Source organism: Arthroderma uncinatum (genome assembly GCF_011692745.1).
Source record: "Arthroderma uncinatum strain CBS 119779 chromosome Unknown scaffold4, whole genome shotgun sequence".
Taxonomy (NCBI): domain Eukaryota; kingdom Fungi; phylum Ascomycota; class Eurotiomycetes; order Onygenales; family Arthrodermataceae; genus Arthroderma; species Arthroderma uncinatum.
The window spans coordinates 352,378-376,944 of NW_022983866.1; the positions used below are offsets into that span (position 1 = coordinate 352,378).

At 46.5% G+C, this 24,567-nt stretch overlaps 7 protein-coding genes across 7 annotated transcripts; 3 read left to right on the forward strand and 4 right to left on the reverse strand.

Moving 5' to 3' along the window:
• Positions 1–478: 478 nt before the first annotated feature.
• On the forward strand, positions 479–1,474 carry GIQ15_05472 (extensin; the record flags this gene model as incomplete). The annotated part of the gene is made up of 3 exons (XM_033552889.1): positions 479–996; positions 1,054–1,337; positions 1,407–1,474. 3 exons carry the CDS (start codon positions 479–481, stop codon positions 1,472–1,474), a joined length of 870 nt encoding a protein of 289 aa, XP_033404033.1.
• Positions 1,475–4,866: 3,392 nt separating this feature from the next.
• GIQ15_05473 (uncharacterized protein) lies at positions 4,867–7,747 on the reverse strand (the record flags this gene model as incomplete). The annotated part of the gene is made up of 10 exons (XM_033552890.1): positions 4,867–5,611; positions 5,670–5,966; positions 6,021–6,634; positions 6,694–6,927; positions 6,980–7,100; positions 7,158–7,200; positions 7,363–7,411; positions 7,466–7,596; positions 7,651–7,673; positions 7,740–7,747. 10 exons carry the CDS (start codon positions 7,745–7,747, stop codon positions 4,867–4,869), a joined length of 2,265 nt encoding a protein of 754 aa, XP_033404034.1.
• A 1,037-nt stretch (positions 7,748–8,784) lies between these two features.
• GIQ15_05474 (prolyl-tRNA synthetase) lies at positions 8,785–10,107 on the reverse strand (the record flags this gene model as incomplete). Its single annotated transcript, XM_033552891.1, has 1 exon — positions 8,785–10,107. One exon carries the CDS (start codon positions 10,105–10,107, stop codon positions 8,785–8,787), a length of 1,323 nt encoding a protein of 440 aa, XP_033404035.1.
• A 1,187-nt stretch (positions 10,108–11,294) lies between these two features.
• Positions 11,295–15,002, forward strand: GIQ15_05475 (CCAAT-box-binding transcription factor; the record flags this gene model as incomplete). Its single annotated transcript, XM_033552892.1, has 4 exons — positions 11,295–12,212; positions 12,273–13,408; positions 13,469–14,015; positions 14,082–15,002. The coding sequence occupies 4 exons, from the start codon at positions 11,295–11,297 to the stop codon at positions 15,000–15,002; spliced, it is 3,522 nt and encodes a 1,173-aa protein (XP_033404036.1).
• A 294-nt stretch (positions 15,003–15,296) lies between these two features.
• Positions 15,297–17,096, reverse strand: GIQ15_05476 (uncharacterized protein; the record flags this gene model as incomplete). Its single annotated transcript, XM_033552893.1, has 3 exons — positions 15,297–16,080; positions 16,269–16,824; positions 16,916–17,096. The coding sequence occupies 3 exons, from the start codon at positions 17,094–17,096 to the stop codon at positions 15,297–15,299; spliced, it is 1,521 nt and encodes a 506-aa protein (XP_033404037.1).
• A 556-nt stretch (positions 17,097–17,652) lies between these two features.
• Positions 17,653–18,483, forward strand: GIQ15_05477 (putative short-chain dehydrogenase/reductase; the record flags this gene model as incomplete). The annotated part of the gene is made up of 1 exon (XM_033552894.1): positions 17,653–18,483. The coding sequence occupies one exon, from the start codon at positions 17,653–17,655 to the stop codon at positions 18,481–18,483; it is 831 nt and encodes a 276-aa protein (XP_033404038.1).
• Positions 18,484–21,463: 2,980 nt separating this feature from the next.
• GIQ15_05478 (uncharacterized protein) lies at positions 21,464–23,051 on the reverse strand (the record flags this gene model as incomplete). Its single annotated transcript, XM_033552895.1, has 2 exons — positions 21,464–22,153; positions 22,230–23,051. The coding sequence occupies 2 exons, from the start codon at positions 23,049–23,051 to the stop codon at positions 21,464–21,466; spliced, it is 1,512 nt and encodes a 503-aa protein (XP_033404039.1).
• Between the last annotated feature and the right edge of the window lie 1,516 nt (positions 23,052–24,567).

Sequence of the window (24,567 nt, forward strand, 5' to 3'; positions counted from 1 at the left end):
GAAGATGATGAGACCGATGCTTAATGTCCGCTTTATTATGCTGGGTCCTGCTAGGGATCTTCGATATCAGGCGATGGGCTAAGCTGGGCTCCGTACTATGTATGGAGACGGCATATCCCCCAGGCTTCCCGTGTCCTGTTCCCTTACTAGACTAATCTTAATCTCAATAATAGCTTCTTTTTTAAGGACTATCCCTCCCCTCTTCAGGGGCGGCTTCTCTTCCCTTTTATTACTTCGTCGTCGCCCAGCTGTCTTCTCCTTCTCTTCTCTTCTCTCTCACCAACTACCGCTTCTTAGCCACTTTCCATTCCTTAAAGTGCCTAAGCAAGCCAGTCACTCTTTTACCCTTTACCCAGAACATCCTGCCTTGGCCAGGATCGTGTCTCCCGCGTTGGAAATCGAAGAAATCTCGCAGTTGATCTGTGACCATCATACCCGGCTTTAGATCGTTGATCAAAGAAAGAAGAAGACCGCAAAGATGAAGACCTCTATGTTGTTCACCGCGCTGTGCGTTGCTGGAACCCTCGCAACCCCGGTCCGCAAGATCTCAACCGTCGTCGATATCAAAATCGTCACCACGACCATGACCACCGTCATTGGCTGCCCGACTTTGCTTCCAGCCCCTACTCCAAAGCCAGAGCCAATTCCAGCTCCAGCTCCTGTCCCATCGCCAAAGACGAAGATTATCACCTCTCTGCCAGAGCCAATTCCAACATATGCTCCCCCACCACCTCCTTCATCGACAAAGGCCCCTAAGCCGACCTATGCTCCTGCTCCTCCACCACCGCCACCACCGCCGCCACCACCAAAGCCAACCCAGGCTCCTCCACCACCTCCACCACCTCCATCCAACCCAGGAACTGACTACAAGTCTATTATCATGCACCACCACAACATCCATCGCTCCAACCACTCCGCCCCTGCCCTCACCTGGGATGCCGGTCTAGAGTCCAGTGCCAGGCAGCTTGCCGAGAGCTGCAGCTACGGACACAACACGTAAGCATATCAATTTATCCCTTAATATCAGATTGTTGCTAACAAGTACCGAAACAGTGAGATTGGTGGTGGTGGATATGGCCAGAACATTGGCTACCAGTCTGGCTACGATGATGTTGCTGCCCTCATCACCAACAACATGTACAACGACGAATTCATGCTATTCGACGGCAACTGGGGCTTGGACAACCCACCAAACTTCCACGAATGGGGCCACTTTACCCAGATCGTCTGGAAGGGCACTGAGCGTATTGGATGTGTCACTGCTGACTGCCCAAGACTCGGAGGTCAAGCCTCTGCCAGCAACGCCAAATACACTGTTTGCAACTATGGCCCAGCAGGTAAGCATCCATTGACCCCTGACTGAAACATATTTTACCTAGGTTATGATTCTAACATGCACACATTAGGAAACGTCGTTGGTCACTACGCTGATAACGTTGCTCGCCCAGCTGGACAGCCTATCGTCGTTGCGTAAGGGATTATCATTTAAGTGCCAATAGCTTAAGAAATGCTAGTGAAGGTGAATGCGATTAGAACATGCTGTGGGCTGTTAGGGCAGCGTTCTCTGCATCCACATGTACGATGCATGCCTTTTTAGGGATTGGAACATATCTGGGAATAATCTCCTTACCATCTGCCCTTTATCTTTTTAAAGATTTGGACAGCATGTCTCGTCGTGATACTTGACTTGACAAAAACTCCGTTCGATGTTTTACCTTTTTACTTTTTTTCACAAAACAAAGAACCATTACCTCTTCTGACTTCTTACGGGCCTCTTTCATTTCACTTCGTTTTGGTCTCCTCGATCAACCCTCTTTTACCTCTACTTTTACAAACCACTTGTCTGAACACATGTCTTTTTTTTGTTGGATTTGTTTCTCCGTAGCCTCTTACGCATCTTGATGAGTAGCTTTATGAACCGTCTTTTTAACATGGAACGAAACTGGGCAAGAGCCCCGTAGATTTATAATATAACAGATAAATCCCCTCAACACAACACAGCGATAGGCAAGACAATATCTAAACATGGATGTAACATGTTGGTCGTTTCGAGCTAATATTTACACGTACACAAGGGGAAAGGAAAGAGTCCGATTTCAAGAAAACCGACTCTAGTATTGTTCGCCTTGGTAGTTTGCATATATCTGTTTCTTTCGAAGGTGGACGGGGACTTGGCCGGCTGGGGTATCGGGAATGGTTTTCTTCAGGCCCTGTATAAATTCAATATATGATCAGCACTCATACTCTCGTCTTGCGATGGGGGATGGGATTCGTCAAACGCACAAGATTCTCAAAGACACAGTTGCTAAGTTGATTCTCATTTTTTCGGCAGTACCACAGCTGGTGGTTGTTCTGTTCTAAGCACTCCCAGTGTGCCTTGAATTGTTGCATGCAGTGCGTGTTGATGTCCTTTATTCTGTAATACCCATCGGCCGGATTAGCAATACTCTCGTAAACCGACAGTTCACCTGGTCTCTAGTCTCGTGCTGCCCATGATTTCGCAGGGATATAAAACGTACACGCTTGCTGCACAGCGGGTGACCTTGCGTCCTTCCTTCAAACATTCGATCTCTCCTCGTCCATTGGCCTCGGCCTTGCACTTCATGTAATCGTCATTGAACGCTCTGCATCGGTCGCCAATGAAATATGCAGCACTCATTAATGGCGCTGAGGTTGCTCCGACTTCATCCACCTTCGGAATGTGATCGGGCATAGGCGTGTGGTCCACGAGGGACGTCTGGTTAAACCTGGACAAACACCGGTGTCAGCAACGAGCAATCAGAATAGTAACACGCGAGGGCTCAAGGACGCACTGGGGTCTCCGTGAGCCGGACATCTTGGCGGCTCAATGGCTCTTTGCGAGGTGAAGCTGGCGGTTTTGAAGCTGGCGTCTTGCGCTGTGGAAGCAGCTCGGTCAAGATGAAGTCGATGGCCAATTTCCTGATTGGTCGTTGTTTGCTTAGTAAGCGGTACTCGTCAAGAGGGCGATGTTGTAGAAAATATTCAATATTCTTGAAACACAAATTTCACGGATAAGACGATAAATATATTAATTTACCGTGGTAGAGTGAAGAGTATAGAAAGCAAACACTCGTGGCATCCGAGCCTAAAAGTGACAGCAGATTAAGCTAGCTACGCGCAGTATAAGGAGTATATACGACATAAGCTGCGACCATGCCAGGAAATATAAAGAAAGACATAGTATCTATAGCTAGGGCTAATATAATATTGTAGATAGGCTGACATAGTATAGTTAACCCAAGGTTGATATATAACATCATCAAGAGTTGATAAGATATAATCCGTGGGCTAAAAAGATATTAATATTCACACGTCACTTTCCCCCGATCCCTCCCTAAACAACCTCAATGCTCCAACCCACCAATATACCATATACCACCACATAACACCGCCAATTAATACTCGCACCTCGACTAGAAATAGAGAAATGGCTGCATCACAGAAATCTGCAGCTCCGGCTCCAGGCACAGGTTTGTGACTATAACCCCGCATTCTGGCTCCCACCAAGATAGATATCCCTACCGAGCAAACAGGACGACGGTATAAGCTGCTCGCATGCTAACATATGGAATACAATTAGTTGATATTGCTACGCTCTCCGTACCCCAGCTCCGCTCTCTCCAATCTCGTCTAAGCTCTGAGCTCGAACACCTCACATCATCGCATACAAAGCTGCGATCAGCGCAGTCCAAATTCCGAGAGTGCATCCGCTCCATAAATGACGGCGTACTTGCCAAACCGCAAAAGGAAGGACAAGCAAACGATATTCTTGTACCGTTGACGAACTCATTATACGTCAGAGGGAAGCTCTCGGATAGAGAAAAAGTGATCGTCGATGTTGGGACTGGGTTCTATGTTGAAAAGGTATTAAGGCCTGATATCCGCCTTTGTTTCTTCTTTTTAATTAAGGTGCTGGAAGGAAATTCGCCGACGCTGATTGCTAATACGCCATTTACTCAGACACCTGTTAAGGCAACAGAATTTTACAATGGGAAAGTGGGAGAACTAGGAGCGAATCTACGTGACCTAGAAAAAGTGGTAGCTGCAAAGAGCACGAATCTAAGAGTCGTTGAAGAAGGTATTATCCCTTTGCGCGCCGGACTATCCTATTTGGCTACTTGGGTGATAACCTGCTAACAATACCCTTACAGTTTTGCGGCAGAAGCTTCTCGCTGGCGAAGGCAACGCGGCGCAGGCTGGGCCTAGCGGAGGCGGACAATCCTGAACGAAGAGGGTGACATTTAATTCTCGCCATCCGGAAAGTGAAAAAAAGGCTATCTATCCTTGGATAGATCACATTTTGCCATCAGTGTTCCGGTAATCGATATGCAACAATTCGGAGAACATCGTATCTTCACGAAGATTTGGCTAGTGTCCTCAAAATGTACGGTAACTACATCGGTGAAAATGCCTTGTAGCAATAGAAGCGACTATTCCCATCTGAAAAGTCTTTAGCAAAGAATAGATCTATTACAAAGATTTTTTATATATAAAGGAAACCTTGAGTTATAGTTTAATATTGACTTGGCTAGTAAAGGATTTTCATAATTCATCTTCTCTTATGGGCTCGAGATACATCTTGAAATCAATTTTTAGACATGCATTGGTATTATCCACCTCGAGATATATGAGATACCACAATGAGGTGGCGATGGGGAGTTCATAGGCGTGAAGTTCTTGTGGCTCTACCGTCTCCTCCCCCATAATATCCTTCTCGTTGCAACAAGTGGCAATTCACCACAAATATTCTCAGAAGCATCAACTTGGAACAGGAGGGTGAAGAGAAATATGTCTTATCCCTCATTTCACTCGATCTTCTGTTTATTCTCTTGAGGCCTGGCTTCCTTAATCCTCCAAACCTGGAATGTCACGCGAAGATGTATCCAGGGTCGAGCTTTTTGAGACTTCCTTCCCCTGTGTCTCAAAAACCTGGGATTCAGGCTCAATGGGCTCTACGACGCCAGATGTGGAAGGATTAGAGCTACCCTCTTCCCCACTCTTCGTTGTTTGTTCCCTTCCCTGTTCCAAGGCCTTATTCTTAAGGTCCTTTTCATGTTCTGGCCCAAGGAGGGATGCAACCTGTTTAACAAGAGGCATAAAGCTGTCGAATCCGCTGCGAAGGTCAGATGGATCTGCATCACCAAGAAGGGGGAAGAAAGTCTTTAGGTTAGGGCACCAATCTGCTTTTTGCCCGACTTGGAGGTTGGCGTGCTTCCCAAGCTCGTTGTCCCATTCCGGATGAAAGATGGATGCCCCCCAAGACGTTACAGGGGTAGTTGGCATGTAGTTCGTGTTTGGCCCTTGGAGCAGAAGTTGAGCGGCCGACAGCTGAACGCGTCTGTATTCATCGTATCGAGCGAGTTCAAAAATGTACTTTGTTCCTTTCAGTCGGTACTGTAGGGCTGATTTTTCAACATGCCTGGCAATTGGGACGCGGTTTGAGAATGATACACGTTTTTTCCCAGGGCCGCTCAGATTGGCAATTTCTTCAGGCTTGAAATGTAGAGAATGCCAGAACTCCTTGAGAGACTGCTCGAAGGTGGACTGCTCCGGGAATTCGAGCGCTTTGATCTCCAATTGCCAGTCAGACCTATCAAAAAGGTAAGTATAATGTGTTTAACAAGGGTTGCACAAGTAAATAGTAATACCTTTCGAAGTCGATGACAGCAACTTGAAGGGGTGGCCTCCTATCCCCCGTCCTATCCTCTCCCTGTGGATGTATCCAGCGCTTGGTACCAAGTCCATACTCGTTTGTAATGGAAGACTTCTTGAATTCAACTTCTAGCCTCAATAGGGTTTCATTGCCCTGGAACTCAAAATTAGCAGAATATAAAGGTTCCGGTTGTTCTAGGGGAGCTTCGTGAGGGCCGTGAAGGTTCGTGAGAATATGGCTGGCCGAAGCGCATTTTGCAACAAGGTTGGTATCACCACAGTTATACTCCAGCCTATATGTACCTTTAGTAAATTGAAGAAGCTCAGTAGTGGAATCTGAACATTACCCTGGTACAAGATGACCCCTGGTTCTAGGATTGAGTAACATAGTTCTGAATTCATCGAATGTGTATCGAGCCCTTGACCCCTTGGGCATCCGGTAATCGTCCAGAATAAAAGTCCCAAAATTGACGCGCATACGGACATGGCCACGTAGGAATTGAATTCCGTAAAGTGATTCCTCAATTGTCTCACATAGGCGACGTTCATTATTCGCGGCGGCATTTTCCTCTTGTTCGTGCCAGAAGTCCAATTTCATTGCAGTCAGGGGTGTCCCATATAGCACCGGTGTTGCATAAGTATGTCCTATTCCTCCAACTGAGTGAGCGACTCGAACTACCGCAACTTCATTCTTCCTAACCTGTGCTGAAGCTGACTGCACCAGGTAGAGCTTAGCCTGAATGTGGATTTTTGCCATAACCTCAACCCATTTAGCACGAAGCCGATTAACAACTGTGATAATCTTTTCATGATCATCGCCATCTACTTTAATAAACGACGGCTGCTCGTCGTAAATGTAGATGCAACAACCTGTCTCACGGCGTATGGGGTCGAGAGCCTCTAACTCTGACCCGAGTGCTAAATCAAGGGGCACCTCGTCGGTCGGCCATAAAAAGAGCAGCTGCACCAAAAAATTTAGTTAGTGAATATAAAGTAGTTAGGGGGGCGAGTGTAACGCACACTTTCTGAGAATTCAAGGGATGGATCTGGTTTTCGACGGAGCTGCTCGATGACGATACTGTGTTTGTCAATCTGATCAAGCCGTGCTTCCTTGCTGGCTGAGTAGCTATAAACTTTTGCAAAGTCTTCTTTCTTCTTCTTCGATGGTCCTTGAGCCAAGCAGCGATCGATTAGTCGAATGAGAGCACTCCGGGCGGTAGCTACTTGAACCGGGTCACCCCAAATCTGAAGCCACTATGACCATGCAAATTAGCAGCGAACAAGTATAGAATGAGACTAAACATACCTGTTCAGAAAATTTCTTTGGCTGTGGAATGAACGCGCCCGTCTCCTGGTTTATCTTTTCAAACAAGAAATCATCAATGCTACCGCCGCCAGCTCCTAGCCCGTTGATATACTCCGCGGCCCTAGATATACATAGTTAGCATATGACCTCAACTCGAGAAAATAATTCATTGACTAACCTCTCCTTAAAGTGCCCAAACGATATCGGGAGACGGAATGTGCCTAGATATTCAGTTAACTAGCAACCAAAATTTATATTTCAGGGGTGCTCGCCTGATGAAGCAGCGCCACAGGCCCACGCGTTTCTGCTCACGGATACTGATTTGTGGTGAGGTCTAATGTAGCGTTCCCCCGGGATAAAGGCATTTGCAACTGGAGAAAGACGCGTTGAAGTCGATATAGGTGCCGATGGGATGGTGACCTTGATCTCGTTCTATATAAGTTAACCAGTCAGCCTCTCTCCGTCTACTGGCGCTACGCTACTTACCCTTTCTGCTCTGGGACCTGTTGGGATTTTAGGGACCACCACTCTATCAGTATCAACAGGCTCGTCATCCTCGTCCTTCCTGACAGCGCTTGTTTGAGGATTAGGCGGTTTTTCCTCCTCTAGGCTCCATTCTATAATCGTAATTAGCTCATATATTTCTTCAGAGAGAAATTAGCCTTGCTAACCTTTGGCACCTGAAATTTCGTGACTGTAGAGCTTGTCAGAACGTGGTTATAGGAAGTATCGGTTGGAAGATGGGTACAGAGATACTCACTCTACCATTGCTTTAAGCGCAGTAAAGCCACTTCTTAAAGATTTATACGTGATATCTGAGAGTAGAGGAGGTTCTTATAGTATCATGGGTAGCTGTAGTTGTGTTCTTGAGAGGAGAAATGGCGTAGGGTAGAGGCAGCAAGTGATAGCTCGGAGTCTTCACTCTTGCCGCAGCAACAAGTGAATGTCTTAGGCCAGCTGGGACTTGGAGCAGAGATTTCACCATAGAATCTAATACTACTAAGCAATGCATTCGGCAAAGGAACATGTTTATTCTGAGAATCAAATGGTATCATTGGGCAACTGCTTCCTATGCTGTGAATGGTATGCGTAAAAATATGCAACTATCCGGATAGATGCATATTTTAGGCCTCTCAATGTTGAAATTTGTTTAGTTAGAACCGCTCTCCTTTGATATAATCAAGGGTCCTAGGGCCCCGTTTAGGATTGATATCAGTGTGTGGTCCTATCACTGGATATTGGCCTGCAGTGAGGATTTCGCCCTGGCTGCCACATCTAGTTACCGCTTAGAACTCCAGAGGGCTAACTATCGAGGGCGCCGACATATGAAAATAGAATATGGTATTCTCTCTCTGCTTCTATCACCACAGTATGGAGTCTTGTTGCTTCTTTGTTTGCCCATCGGTATTCATACCGCCGTCGGGTTTGTTGTCACTGCATTCAGATTTCTCTGTCTTGCATCGCGGTCAGCGTTCTCGCAGTTTCTCCTTTGTCTTCTATCTTGTACTGTGGCAGAGTACTGGCTGCTCACCCTTCAGCCGCTGCACTGCGAAGAGTAGGCTGCTTCCTTTGTCCTTGCCCTGGTCAAGAATCGCTCTTTTTGCATCGTGGCTGAAGCGTAACTAAATAGTTACTAATCACCGTGTCTTGCGCTGAAGCGTCCAGATTTTAGGCAAGGCACTGTCAACATTGAGTCTATAGTACAGGTGTATATGATATCTGCTTAAAACGCCAATCGCTATAGTACAATCGCTATATTACAGGTTTCACAAAGCATAGGCTGCTTGGGACGAGACATGATCCCGCTATAGTTTGCTGAGTAGAGATGAAACGAACTTGGGCAGCTCTTCCAAGGAAACAGTGGTTCGAAGATTATCAAGTCGTCGACATTGAACCTCTACCTGGTTCCCGGAATTCCATGATTTCTTTCCAACGGCCAAAATAATGGGGTATCCCACGAGATCGGCATCTCTCAACTTCCAGATGAAATCTTTGCTTCTATCGTCCAGAATTGCGTCTACGGACTCGCCATTTCGCCCAACAACTGAATCGTAGACGAGTTCCGCTTCTTTTTCGAGTCCCTTGGCAGGTACAACTGCAACCTGGAAAGGAGCTATGGCTTGTGGCCAGTTGAGTCCCTTGTCATCCGCAAGGATATCTGATACCGCAGATATCATTCGAGAAACCCCAATTCCATGGCACCCCATCTGTACAGGGACCATTTCTGTGTGTCCCTTCTTCCCAGCTTCCTCTAAGATTGCAGGGTTGACGGCCACGTTTGCCTGCAACACATCACTATATCGCGTTCCAAGATGGAAAGTGTGAGCGAGTTCTATGGCCTGGTCAGGCTTAAGCGTTGGCTCCCCACAGATAGGACACTGGTCACCTGCTCTGGCCCGAAGTAAGTCAAGACCAGTCTCGGTTCCGGGGAAGCGGTCGAGTAACGAGGAACGGATATTTAGGTCACCACTGGGCACTCCCTCCAAAAGCTCCTTGATTGGTGGCCGGTCATAAACACGGACTCGTGCATCATAAACGTCCACAACTCGTATATTTTGCTCTGTTGTCAGAGGTTGTTTTTGGATCTCACCTTTCCAAGCAGCAAGTGCATCCTTCACGCCGATATCAAGGTCGATTCCATAGGCAGATAGAATCGATTTTAAAGAATGCTGGTTCACCTCCCGTTGAGCGGGTTCTGATTCCCCATCTGTAATAAGGAATTTGGGATAGAAGGCCCTCACTAAGACCTTTCTGTCCTTTGAGATGGATGTCCATTGACCAGTTGAGATCGCCGATGCCTCCTGCCGACCCAACCCGTCGGACGTAGATGCAGATTTAGAGTCAGCTGTAGGTTTATCCTTAGCATGATTATTAGAACACTTCCCGCTCGCCAACTCCTCGTTGAAGACATATTCACAACTGGAGCAGCTGACGATAGTATCCTCTCCCTTTGGACTAGGGAAATGGAATTCGTGGCTTAAGTTGCCTCCCATATTGCCAGAAGCCGCTGAGGCTACGACGTATGGCAGTTTTAGTTCCTCAAAAAGGTGCACATAAGCTTCTTTCACCGTATTATACGTCTTCATTGCTTCAACTTCTGTGGAGTCAAACGTGTAGAGGTCCTTCATGACGAATTCTCGACCACGTAAAAGGCCATGTCGCGGCCTAGGTTCATCACGATATTTCCTCGCTATAAAATAGACTCTTAGTAAGCGTAACCAAATATGCCTCGAAAAGAAGAGTCATACAAATTTGATATACTCGAAGAGGTAGATCTCTGTATGACTTAACAAGATTAGAAACAAGGGCTGTGATTTCTTCTTCGTGAGTGGGAGCAAGAAGGAGCGGTGTCTTCTTTCTGTCTAGAAGCCGGAAGACCTATCCTTGGTAATTAGCACAAATGACCCAGTTCAATTAAGGCTATCAATTCCGATCAATACCTCTGAATCACCATCATTTAGTCTTCCAGACTTCTTCCACAGCGACTGAGAGGACAGGGACGATAGAGATAGCTTTGAGGCACCTTGGTCAAGATATTAGCGGTGAACATGGTAGGGGCAACGCAACGGGCTAATTACTTAATTTGCGCATATGTTTATCGATGAGCCGCTCTAATTTTTCTTGAACTCGAAGTCCTAGAGGAAGAAGATGGAATACCCCTGAATAGGGCTACTCTAATGTGAGCCTGGAACGCGGTTGGGACTCTTCTGGGACTCATGAAAACATACCTGTCTAAGAAATCCGGCTCTAATTAGAAGGTCATTTGAATCTACTACGTAGGTAGTTAGTATTGAAATAGCTCCCCGCGGAAGTGAGTATTGTTCTATTTACCTCCTTTTTTGGATGTCCCAGCTATTCCACCAGATGGTGTCCAAAAGCTAGATGTTCTGTTTCTTGTATCATCCTATATTAAATGAAATGATAAGCATATTGCTCCCCAATGGAAAGTATTTCACTTACATGGTATTTCCGGAGACGCTGATGTGTGTCCGCTCGAAGAATGTTCAACGTGGGTCGCCATTGGCGCAACTCTTGACAATAACTTAGCCGAGACCGAAGAAACATGAGTTAAGGCTAGTATCAGAGATCGGCGGGGGACTAATTGAAGTTCTCAAAGAGAAATTGTAACTGATTCTACTATCATGAGATTGTAAGTCGTTGAAAGCGTTGTCAACTTTTTTACATGCCTTATCTGATCTGATAATATCATCGGATAAACTATCTTCCGACATATGAAAATCACAGTTTATTTTTTTGATGCGAATATCTGAATTCCCGAATTACTTGTTGCAACACCAAACCAAACAAAAACGACATGACAAAGGCACAGGGAAAGGTTGAGAGGTCGCCTAAGGTCAAAGATGGTGTTGCCGCCGAAAATAAACGGCTGAGCGGCGACGCTGACGCCGCGCCTAGCTTCTCTGATGCTATGGTAGCTAATCTCACAAAACGAATTGAGCAAAAGTTGAAAGGGGGAGAAAGTGGGAATGGAGCTCCAAACAAAGTTGACAAGAAACCGAAAGCTGGGAAGAATGAAAAGCGCAAGGACCGGGACTCGATCATTGAAACCAAGCCCGCCGATAAAGCTCCTAAGAAACGGGAGTCAATTCCTGAGAGCAAGCCTGTCGAGAAGACGGCCAAAATAAGGGAACCAATTGCCGATATCAAGTTCGCCGATAAAGCTGGCAAGAAACGGGACCGGAGCGGAAAGATAATTAAACCCCAAGTGACGGAACGACCCCAGTTGGCAGAGAAGGGCCAGTCTGCAGGTGGGAAGTCATTGGAGGAGGAGGTGTATGCGATTGGCGGTACTAAGGAGGATATTGACCTGGTTGCTGGCGTTGAATCCGACTCGGAAATGGAAGATAAAGAAGTATCCAGTGGCGATCTTGAGAAGCTCCGTAAAGATCTCGGAAGACTCATTAACGGCGGCGACGCACTTCCCGATATCGAAGATACGCCGGCAAAAGAGGAGACGAAACCTGCTAAAGCGAAGCAAGAAAAAAAGCAAGACAAAAAGAAGGAGAAAAAGCAGGAAAAAAGGGAAGCTGAGGAAATAATCCCAGAGGAGGCAACCCGAGAGAAATTGGTGCTAGAGAAGGCAGCTCCAGAGTCAGCTCCAGTTAAGCGTGATAGTAAAGAGGCGCAGAAGAAGGATGCCGTGAGCGCAGTAACTGCTGTGACGCATGAAGCTAAAGCGCCAAAGAAGGCACCGCTGTCGTCCTCCAACCTCGTGGGTAAAGCATGCCATTACACTCGAAACCGTTTTACTGATAGATATCTATATATATAGGTTGTCCCTGATCGATCCGACTGGTATGCTACCCCTCTACCCGAAGTTCCATACGATGCCAACCGTCCTGCCAATGTTCCACGACAAGTGCTTGAGCGTGTTCGCGAATACGCAATGACATTGCTGGAAGCAGACAATAAAGCGTACTTGTCGAATAAAGACTCGAAGTCCTCGAGCCACAAGTTTTATTCGACTATTGTCTCTTCAGGTACTTTAAGTGACAAAATATCTGCATTGACCCTCTCTGCACAAGAATCACCTTTACACAATACACAGGCATTGGAGACTTTAGTTGGTTTGGCGAAGAAGCGAAGCAGAGCTCAAGCGGTTGAGGTCTTGCGGTCGCTGAAAGATTTGTTCGCCCAAGGAACCCTGCTACCTAGTGACCGAAGATTGAAACACTTTGTCAATCAGCCGGCCTTGGCTGCTGCTATTGCAGAGTCTGGAGGTAATTGGGATATCGGAGACCGACTCCCAGGACAAATTGAAAAATGCCATTTGGTTATGTGGGCATTTGAAGACTTCGTTAAAGAGCAGTACTTCGAGGTGCTAAAAGTTCTTGAAGTTTGGTGCAATGATGAAATAGAATTCTCTCGATCCAGAGCCCTGAGCTACGTTTACGAACTTTTGAAGGAGAAACCGGAGCAGGAATCTAACCTGCTACGTCTTCTGGTAAACAAATTGGGTGACCCCAGCAAGAAAATTGCTTCGCGCGCATCATACCTCCTCCTTCAACTGGAACAAGCCCATCCGCTCATGAAGGGAACAATTGTTTCTTCAATAGAGTCAGAATCCCTCTTCCGCCCAGGGCAGAGTCAACATGCGAAGTACTATGGCGTCATCACTCTCAACCAAACAATTTTAAGCACAGCCGACGATAAAGTTGCATCCCAGCTTCTTGATATTTACTTTCCCCTTTTTGTGGCTCTCCTGAAACCAAAGAAAGAAACTCATGTCTCTGGGAAACATAAAAAGAAGGATAAATCCTCTAAACAGGGCAAGAAGGGTCACGGTAAAGAGGAAGAAATTATTGCCAAAGGAGAGGCCCAAGACGAGGAGCTGCGGGAAAAGCTCATTTCAGCTGTCTTGGTCGGTGTAAACCGTGCTTATCCTTTTACAACTTCAAGTTTTGAACTGTATGTGTGGCTCATATCCTAACGATATTCAATCGTGATGCTAATACTGCTATGCTCTAGTCTTTCCAAACATCTGGATACCCTATTTCGCATTACCAACTCATCCAATTTCAATACCAGTATCCAAGCTCTTATGCTTATTCAACAGCTTTCATCGTCACACGCAGTTTCGGCAGATCGTTTTTACAAAACGCTCTATGAATCTTTGCTGGACCCTCGCATCGTGACGTCTTCAAAGCAGTCGATGTACCTTAATCTCTTATATAAGGCATTGAATGCGGATATCAACATAAAACGAATTAAGGCCTTTGTTAAGCGACTAGTCCAAGTCCTAGGCTTGCACAATCCGTCGTTCAGTTGTGGTGTGTTGTACCTGATCAGACAGCTGGAATCGACTTTCCCTTCCTTGACAACATTGGTGGACCAGCCGGAAGATCTCGAGAGTGATGATGAGGAAGAAGTCTTCAAAGATGTCCCTGAGGAGGGAGAGGAAGAGGCGGATGCGGTTGACGAGGGAGCTAAGAAACAACCTTTTCTAACGCGCTACGATGCTCGGAAGCGAGATCCAGAACAGAGTAATGCTGATAAAAGCTGTCTTTGGGAATTGGTCAGTAATTTTAATCCGAAAACCTCTCGGTTTATATACTTCGAAGCAACTAACAGTATTTTTTAGCTTCCTTATTTATCTCATTTCCACCCCTCGGTAGCCGTTAGCGCTAAGCAGCTTCTAGCGCACGAGAAAATGTCTGGGAAGCCTGACCTCACGATCCACACTCTCACTCACTTCCTAGATCGTTTTGTTTACAGATCCCCCAAGGCTACGCCTGGCCTTCGTGGATCCTCTATTATGCAGCCTCTTGCAGGTGGGGATTCAAGTGGTCTATTGGTAACATCTGGACGAAGCGCAGCACAACAACCCGTGAACAGCGAGTCATTCTGGAGGAAACGGAGCGACGAAGTATCTGCCGAAGACGTTTTCTTCCACGACTACTTCAATCGCTTGGGTAAGGACAAATTGCGCCAGAAATCCAAGAAGAAGGCCGGTTCCAAGGGCGATGGCGAAGACGAGAGTGACGGAGAGTCCAAAGTTTGGAAAGCTTTGGTACAATCGCAGCCCGAACTTGATGGTGAAGGCATTAGCGACGATGATATGGATATGGACGGCTTTGATTCTGCCATGGAAGGAAGCGGCGATGACTTGGAGGGTATGTCCGATGACATGGATGAGGAAGATCGTGAAATCGACGATGGAGTTATCATTAACGAGGATAGCTCCGCCGGGGAAGAGGAGGAGGAGGAGGAAGAAGAAGAAGTGGCTTCCGAGGCTGAGCCTGAGGTAGACAAATCTATGGACATGGATGACGACATGTTCAATTTCGATCAATCCGATGATGAGGCGTTCTTGGGTAGTGATGAAGAGCTACCTTCTGACCTGGATATGGACGTCGCCGTACCAGAAGATACGTCGTCTACCAACAAATCTCAATCACAGTCAAAGAGGGAGAAGAGACGAAAACTCAAGCACCTACCCACGTTTGCGTCTGCCGAAGATTACGCTGCGCTGCTAGGCAAAGACGACGACGAAGATTTTTGATTTGTTTTCTGCTGTCAATAGCCTGGAAACCATATGTTGAAGTACTAGAGAGACTCTTCTGGTTTGAAGATGTATACCAAAGCTATCATGTAATAGTCCATGATTTTTGCTTTGTAGACCATGTTCGCTAAACAGCTAAAATACCCCCCCAAAAGCAATAACTAGAGCCAGTCCTTTTTGCCCAAATCCCATGTAGATGCTTCCACCTAACCTTTTAACCACCTTAATTATGCACCAAGATTACCACAAATAGAAAGAAGAAACCATTAAATATCAAAACAGGGTTGGGATACATTATATGTATCCTTGAACAGAAAGGCCGGGCATCCCCAATACATGACGGAGATCTCGACGGAACTCTCCATCACTATCAAAAGCGCCGTGACCAATATCTTCGTCGACCGCCATTTTTCGTAGACGAGCTGATATCACCACACAAGCCTCTGACCAGGCAACTAATGTCCCAGAAAGGCCTTCGTAGAGGCTGTAGGGGTGGTCTGGCATACGGTACTGTATACTCTCTTCATAAGTGTGCGTGTTGAATGGCTGTGTCTTTCTGGCATGTAGCAGGAAAGCCAGCGCCCGAGAAAGATATTGGTCAGCAGTAAATTTCTGCGGAAGTGGTGGTGATTTGGTCATTCGTTCATTAAATGCCATTTTATCGGCTCTCGTTCCCTGGGCTCCGTATTCGAATATATTGTGTAGCATTAAAAAGGGCCATGCGTTTCCTGCGATACCGTGACAGAGACCACCGCCTTTGAAAACGAGGCCTTGTTCCCAGACTCGCTGGCTAGCAAGGGAGATCGCTTTGTCCCAGCTTGGATCCCAATGTAGGCTTGATAGTCGTGCATTGTCTCGTGAACGAGCCAGAAGGACTAAGAGCCCTGGGGCGCCGTGGCAGATCTGGACGAGAGGGGAGCGTCGTGCTAGCGGATTATGGGGTAAAGTGGACGGAAGCTGGCCTTCATTTGCGATAGCCAGTTTGGAAAGCTGTGTGATTGTCTTTCCAATGATAGGAAGATGGTCATGATTTGGTTGTCCGTCTCCTAGTTCCTCAAGTTTGCATTCAAGAAGAATACTGAGAACTCCACCTATGATTACCGTATCAGCATATATCAACGACGACTGGAATAGTCATGGGCAGCACTTACATATTCCATGACACCTGATGATTTTTAAAAAAAAATCATATAGTTAGCTCGTAGAAAGGCCAGAGGTTGGATTGGATTTATCAGTGGTAAATAGGAGCGAAGAGAAAATACTTACGCTCCAGCATAGTATTTCCCATGCCACGGCCACATAAGGGGGAGTGCCTCGCTCTCTCCATACTCTTCGACGAATGCCTCCGCCCCAAGCTTACCAGCCTCAACCATACAGTTAACAAGATAAGGTACGTTTTCAAACACTAGCTGGTAGGAAGCAACTGTTTCCTTGTCCAGACGGAACTGACGAAAGGCGAGTATGGCGCGAAGGAGACCAGCACGGCCGGTCAACGCATCGTCGTGCCCAAGGCCATAATCCTCATCGCATGCATGATCAAACGCCTCACATACACATGCAACGTCGCGAGAATGAACCCTGCACACTCCGGTTCGGGAAGACATATTCGCAGCAGCGGCAAAGGTACGAGCGAACGCAGCACCTAGGTGTCCTGATCCGGTGGGCGAAACCATTCCATGCTGCGGGTGTATTTCGACTAGATGTGGACTAAGACGCTCCTTCGCGAGGGCATGGCAGCTGGCAATTAAAGCATCTGTCTCTGCCTTGCTGCCGCCGAGATATTTGGCTTGAATCGCAATGCGAGTAGCCATGACCGCAATGCCTGTTACCGGGAAGTTCGCATCTCAGCTAATTGTCCCCTTTTAAAGCTCTTCCAAAAGCACTAGAGAAGCAGGATATGGGTCTGAGCATACCATTGTCGCCATTGTATAGGGATCCAAACGCCTTGGTATCGTTTATATCTGGCGCAGGACTGTTTGCCTTGATCAATGCGAATCCACAGACAATAGCCGCTCTGAGCTCACTCAGTGTATTCCGGAGCGATACCTTGTCGACGGGGACCAGATAAAGGTCGTTCTTGAAGTATTGGGGCATTATCGCTCTCACAGATGAACCCCTTGCAGTGAACCAACCCCGTATGGACCGTTACTTGGACTGTATGAAGCTCATAGACGGCGATGATCGACTTGGGCATCAGCTATAGCTTCCGTGGCAAGGTTGGTGATGTCATCCCGTTGAATCCTAGAGCTAAAGCTTGACTTGACTCCAGGTAGACATCATGATATTATACATGAATTTGTCTCTCTCGGGTCAAGAGATTCCGATCTACCAGCAGAGTCTCGCCTGGCCCCTGAATGTTGTAGGATCAAATAGAAGCGCCGGTTAGATTCGTCCGTATGATTTGACCGGACTTAAGGTCTTAAAGTCGATCCTGCGCTCAACCAGCTTCCTAACGCCGAGTACATGATCGGTTTTACTGATAGACGTTTGTCCGAGCAGCTTTCCATTTCGTCCGTTAGGCGGATGAACGAGATGTATATAACGACCGTGTGCAAAGTCGAGATGTTAGGCATGGATACCAACAAAGCAAATAAATCGAAGAATCTACCCTTAAAATATCAGGTTAATCGCCATTCAACTTGTCTCAACCATGTCTTCCTTCATTGACCAGGTAATTACTGCGCCAAATTCCAAATATCTGTCAAAACTAGCCAACAACAGAGTGGTCGTATTCGGAGGATCCTCTGGCATCGGTTTCGCCGTGGCAGAGGCTGCAATTGAGCATGGCGCCTATGTGACCATCGTCAGCTCCAACGCGCAGAAGCTAGCAGATGCCCAGTCCAGAATCGTGGCCAGATACCCTGACCGCGGCGAGTATATCAGCAGCGCAGTGTGTGATCTGTCAAAGAAGGATGATGCTGAGACTGAGATCGAGAAAGCCCTTGACCTTGCTGCCAACACCGGCCCCTCGACCCCTGGCCACGTCGACCACATCGTCTTCACGGCCGCTGGTTCAATAGAAACAAAGCCGCTCTCGGAGCTGACGGCTAGCTCCATCGATGAAGCCTTTGCTGTCATGTTTCTGGGCGGCGCGCTGGTCGCAAAGCAAGCATCTAAATACCTTCGAAAGAGCCCATCATCGTCTCTTACGTTTACCGGCGGCGTCAACACCTACAAGCCCGGAGACGGTTGGGAGGTCTTGGCTGGACTCGGTGCCGCGATGGAAGGACTGTCAAGAGGTCTTGCGGTTACCATGAGGCCCGTCAGGGTGAACCTCGTTTCTCCCGGCGCTGTGATAACGGAGAGATGGGAAAGGTTTGGGGAAGCCATGGGGCCTATCGCTGAAAAGTTCAAGGGGGAGACAACCACAGGATCATTGGGGACACCTGAGGATCTTGCAGAGGCCTATCTGTATTTGATGAAGGACAAGTTTGCCACTGGTTCGGTTGTCCATAGCAATGGAGGCCGATTGTTGGTGTGAGAAGTATCTTATTTATGATCTCAGTATAGTTACATAGTACGCATTCAACTCTTCACTCTCTATCAAATGAAGCATCTTATTACGGAAATATCAAGTGGATGTGATTTAACTACCGTTTGATGGGGTTTCTGAGAGATTGATACCTACCACGGGAGATATATTAGCAGAAGATGAGTAGTCTATGAAAATTGTCTGGTAGATATTTGAATTATTTGCGTGTTAATGAAGGGTAATTTCTAGTGGCAAAGGATTTTTTTGAGTCTGTCTTGAGAGGAACAGGTCCTAGGTTTGATCCTTTGACATATATTGCTCAATTTGATACTTTTGGAAAACGCAGGGTATCCAGCATTGCCAGTGGATTTACCATTCTAGGATTTTCGGACACTACAGGTAGGCTTTATCACCTTTACCAATGCTTTGTTTACCCCGGATATATAATTCTAACCAAATTTTTGCTGTAGTCGAACGTCTTTTCAGCCTTAGTTTAACGAGCGTGGCTAACACTGCACCGCCCCTATTAGATCCGGGTGTTGCGAAAGAGCAGCCCTTGATCCAAATATAAATGATATACATATAGAGGACAAATAAAGGATGTTCACTCTTATAACCTAGTTTTACCTTACGGTAACGTATCTCACCAGTCAACGATCACCACCAGTCAACAATCACCACCTCCAAATGCTCCTTACGTCCAAACATGCGTGTAAATATCGAGATATCTCAACACAACGTAAATAACAAATAAAATTGACTATTAAATAACGATAGTAGGGTTCTAGTTTACATACAAATTAGATAGATTAAGAAAAGAAACGAGTGTTGGGCTTGATAACTCGCCCGGAACGGGTTCCCCGCGGTTGGGATAGGAAATTGGGTATTAGAGCAATAGGGTCGATAGGAGCAACCTTAGAAGGTGAAGTCTTCTTCTTTCCTAATCGGGAAGGTGAGATAGGGCTTGAGACGTTGTTTTGAGCCTTTTTGGCCTTCTTAGCCATTCGCTCAGCTTCCAATTCACCAGCTTTACGCTTCTGTTTAATCGCTGCCTCTGCGCGCCGTGCTGCAGTCTCCTCGCGGGCCTTCTTAAGAGCCTCCTTACGTTGCTATTGATCTATAAGCCTTTAAGCCTTCTTCTCTATAGCCTCTTGAGTCTTATTATTGTGGTAAATTGATTGCTAAAGCTTTATTTCCTCTGCCTGAGCTATCTTATCTTGTTTTTTAGTCTCTACCTTAATAGTTCGCTGCCTTGCTGCTTTAACCTTAGATAGAGAGAATATCTGCGCTTGGCCTGCTTTATCCTTTTTAAATAGGCCTAAGCCCTTGCCTTGCTTCCTTTTCTTCTTCTCTTATATAAGTGTAGCTATAAGAGACTTATTTTTATATAATAAGATCTCTTTATTGAAGACTAGCCTCTCACTGGTGCGGATGATCTTTGATATATAAAGGCTGGTTAATGACTGCCAGAGCTGCACTTTCTTAACCGCGCGGCGGAGACCCCGTACAGTAATAGGGGTAGGAGGCTCAATATCGATATTTGGAGGTGTTAGAGGTCTCTTATTGAAGTATTTCATTTGACGTTGAGGCATAATAGGATATATCCCTGTACTTGCAAATCCAGACTTAATATTTGCTGGTGTAAGAGCTCTTTTCCATGTAGTGTAGAAGAGTCTCCAAAAGTCTCGCTTTGACATTGATAGATACCTATATCCGCTGCGTAAGAGATTATCAACTTCCTGGGAATATGCACTGGCTAATGGCCCAAATATCCTAACATCCAATGGCTGCAGACGGTGTGTTGAATGTGGAGGTAAGATAACTAGTAAGATATGGTTTTTATCTGCATATTTGATGAATCCTATATTGATATGAGATGAGTGGCCATCTAGAATAAGAAGCCTTCTTCCCTAGCTAGCCTTTGCCTTTGTATGCTTATTGAATATTTGAAGCTATTCCTTGCCAAAGTTATCATTGCTCCAGCCATTTGGAGATACTATAAAATATGCTATTTCTCTCTGAGGGTTAAATTTGTCCACCCAGGTGTCTTGTAGATCACCTTCTCCCTTATAAATAAGTGTAGGAGGAATCTATTCTCCATCTGTAGAGATAGTAGTAAGTAGAGAGATAAACTCGCGACTTCTATCTTGTATAGCTATTATCCTTCTATTTTTAAGCGTATGAATAGGAACCACCCGTTTAACAGCATGTTCTAGGCCAATAAGGAAGCCTTTCTTATCAAAGTTATAAATATTATCTGGAGTAATATTATACTTATTTATTGCTTCCCTAAGCTAAAGAAGAGGTTAATATCAATATTTAATAGCTAACTACTAATAAACAAGTACTTACAAGCTTATAAAAGTGTTCAAAATGCTTGGAATTATCAGCAACATGCCTGGATTAATCAATGGTGCGGAGATAGAGACTCTTAATGCGATCCTTGTGCCGGCTACAGAACCGAGCCACCCAGTTGATGCCAACAGCCTGTTTAGTGAGCTCGTATACAAGATTTCGCAGTACCTGGGGCGTAGGTAATAGGCCTCTCTCTAATAATCGATTTATATGCTGTAGGAGCACTTCTTCTTATGCATTTGTCAACTTTTTGCGATGGATAGATGTTGCTTCAGCTCTTGAGACTGCAGCACCTTGATACCGCCGCGCCAGCGTTATTCGGTTAATTTTGAACTTTTTAGCGGTTTGTGAGTAATTAGGAGTCTTTTGTGATTTTAAATCTTCAATCACAGCAGCAATTGCTGCCTCATTGACCATTTTGTGGCTGTTGGAAGGTGGTTGTTTTGGTGGATGCAGAGTTTTTGGGGTGTGTTCATTAAGTGGTGATGATCGTTGACTGGTGGAATACGTTAAGGAAAGGATTTAGTATGTTCCAGCCACCACTAGTAATATACAAAGGGGTATATTAAGAGGCACCGCAAGGGTCATCATAACGGCATCTAAAAGTAAAATTTAAGGATAAGTATTAGGGCGATTAGCAGCTACCAGCCATCACAGGCTCAGATTTTACGCCGTCATTAGGTCCGCCAACTGCAGCAACTACAACTTTGTTGCCCGAACTCTGCGCCTGTACTGTCGTCTCAAATCCACTCCTCGGCTCGTCTTTAATCTCTTTCAGCTCTCCTCCATCCAAGGCTTCATATACCTTCCACGACTCCACGTCTGTAACTCCATTCCAGCTCACATAAACTGTTAATTCCTCCTTATTCGTGGTGCTGCGGCATGCTTTGACACTTGGCTTGGTTGTTGGTGTTCCGGTCCAGGCAACTCGATGCACGCGATAAGAAGCGTCGACTATATCATCGCCATAGCGAAGGCTCATGACAAGTGTATCATTTCCATTATATTCCTCAATCACCGGGATTTGTCCGTGATTCATCAATATATGTCCATTAGCCAGACTCTGAAAGCTTCCCAAATCTCGAGAGACGATTGGATGTTTCTTATTCCACAATCTTCGCCTCCGAACAGCTTCCATTTTCTGTAGGTCAAGGTCCAAGACAAGTCCGACTGTTGGCTGTGTTTTTGTGCTGAATTTTGAGTTGGCGTTGTTGTGCATGGTGATAGTGATCTTGTTCTTGTCCGGGTACTCGTTGAGCCGGAGACCATACTGATAGCAAAAATTGGCATCAGGGCCAAGTTTGAAGTCACCGCCGTTTATTCCCTATTGAACGGAAGACATCCATGGTTAGCTATAGGTGATCATGTTTAAAAGGGGCAGTAGAAATGACAATACTTACACTGAGGTTCCAGGCAACTGTTCCGTTGCGGGCAATATGGAGGACGCTGCATCCAAACCCCCATGACACGAGGTAATCGTCCCCGTACCTGACAGTAGACGACGTGCGGAAAAAGTCCCATGGATTTTTCTCAGATGTTCCAGTTCTGTCAAGCGGGCTTTGAGACAGCTTGAACGGGATTTCGTCGATATGTTCTACCGCACTCCAGCGAAATAGCACCTTGTTCGTCGCAATATCAATGTCGTAAATCAGGGAGTCTAAAACCCAGCCGTCCTCAGGCCCACCCACAGACCGAAGGTCGGCCTGAGTAACATTGACAGCGGCTACAAGCAGGGATCCCTTGTCATTCTCAATGATTCCCTCATGCAGGTCTATGTAGGATGGAAACGTCTGCGGCTCGTAAATCGTTTTGAAATATTCATCGGAAAGGGTGATTTTGTGGGCCGGGTGGTAGGAACTGTTGAGCAGATTGACAGCACCGTACCCATAGCCTTCTTTGGTGAAAGGACCTTCCCAGTAAACGAGCATGGGCTCATCATGCAGCGTCTGCGGTCGAAAACCGTAAATGTTTCCCTCCGGGCCTTGCCAGATGAGCTGACCGTCATCCTGGTAGATCGAGGGATGTCCACTGCGACCTCCAACCCAAGGCGTGACGAATATGTATCCTGGCTCCGTCTCGCCGTACTTTGTGGTGTTAAAGGAGCCTGCGCGGATGTCGGTGCTGTGGTACGTCTGTATCGGCCATGTTGAATTGGGGACTGTTGCTGCACCCGCACCTAGAGCGAAAAAGAAAGTAGCTAGGCGAGCAGCCGATGAATGCATCTTGGCAGTAGCCTGGGTCTATCGTTCAATTGATCTGCCCTTTTTTTTTTTTTTTTTTTTTTCTGGAAGTTCTAATGGTGAAGGGGGACTGCAATGTTGAATATATACCCTGATCATACAGGGATTGTTCCAACCATCTGTCGGCCCTCGCCATTGTCGTGGAGAAACAATTGGCACGTAGTGATCTGCTGCCATGCGTATCTAGGATATCCAAACGGTTTCAAACTGGATGGGTTTGATATATCGATCGCCCAATGGTGTTGATCTAATGACCGCTAGATCCTGGAATCGACTCCGCGAGATGTTCGGCCCGGTCGACTAAAGAGCGATCTTGCCAGACAAATACGACAGAACTAAATATACCTGTCCCTGCCGTGGCCCGAGACCAAATCCCGATGGCGAGCTGCAGGGTTGTATATGGAGCAGCGAGCTGGTCGGGAGTCCATCGCTCTGATATCAACTGCCATAGTGGAAGCCGAGATGCAGGAGATCGGCAAGAAGGTCGTTCTGCAGCCGCGGAGATGGATGGCCATGGTGTTTATATAGCTGGGATCCGCTGCAATCATGGGCATGGCCATCGGAAGCTATACAAGGGCAAGGCCTTTCCGTGGCAGAGAGTATCTCCATATCTCGGGCCTCTTCTGGCTCATCCCAAGATCTCGAGCAGTCAACGATGGCATCGCTTTTAAGTCTCGGTCTAGCTCCGAATCGTCAGGGGTAAGCTGCTATGATCGCCTTGCCACATATTATACCAAGCCTTTCTGTCGTTTCAAGCAGACGCCGGCAGTGGAAAGTCTGGAGAAGGCCAAGATATATATATATATATGCTTATGCGGGGCTTGACTTTTCATCGTTAGCATCATTAACTCGGATGCAACATATCGACCTGCGATGGAGGAGAGTTGATACGCCGTTCGCTTACCGGATGGTAGGCCGGAGCATGTACTGGGAGACAGGAATGCATAGTTGATGAATTGGCAAGGGATGGGCATACATTGCTATTTTCGCGGTAATGTTCTTGAATACGTTCGGCAATCCCCTATATAACGTACTTCACCACCCGATGACCACTACCACTAGATGAATAATAAAGTCGGCTCCGGCAACGTTTCTGGTAGATTATTTAGTCAACACTAGAAATTCCCCTTTGCAATGTCCTCTTCAAACCACTCTGGGCTAGCTTCCATTCCTGTATGGGCAGCGAACTCTGCCATTTTCATAGCGAGTGGAAAGTGGAGCAACGCATCATCATGGAGTATATCCTTAGGAACCGGCTCCGGGTTCCCCAGGTTGCTGAAACTATACATACAGAGTGGACAAACGGGGCCGACCGTGGGCTGTATCACGGCCGTTTCAATGCGACGGTACCTATATCTTTCACGGCACCCTTCAAGGCAAGGCTTGCACCCGCAGCATCGTCTACAGTAGAACCCGGATTTCTGTATTTTCCAGCATAGACCGCACACGAACCCGGTATGTCCATTGACCTGAACTGATTGTCCTGACTGGTAGATTC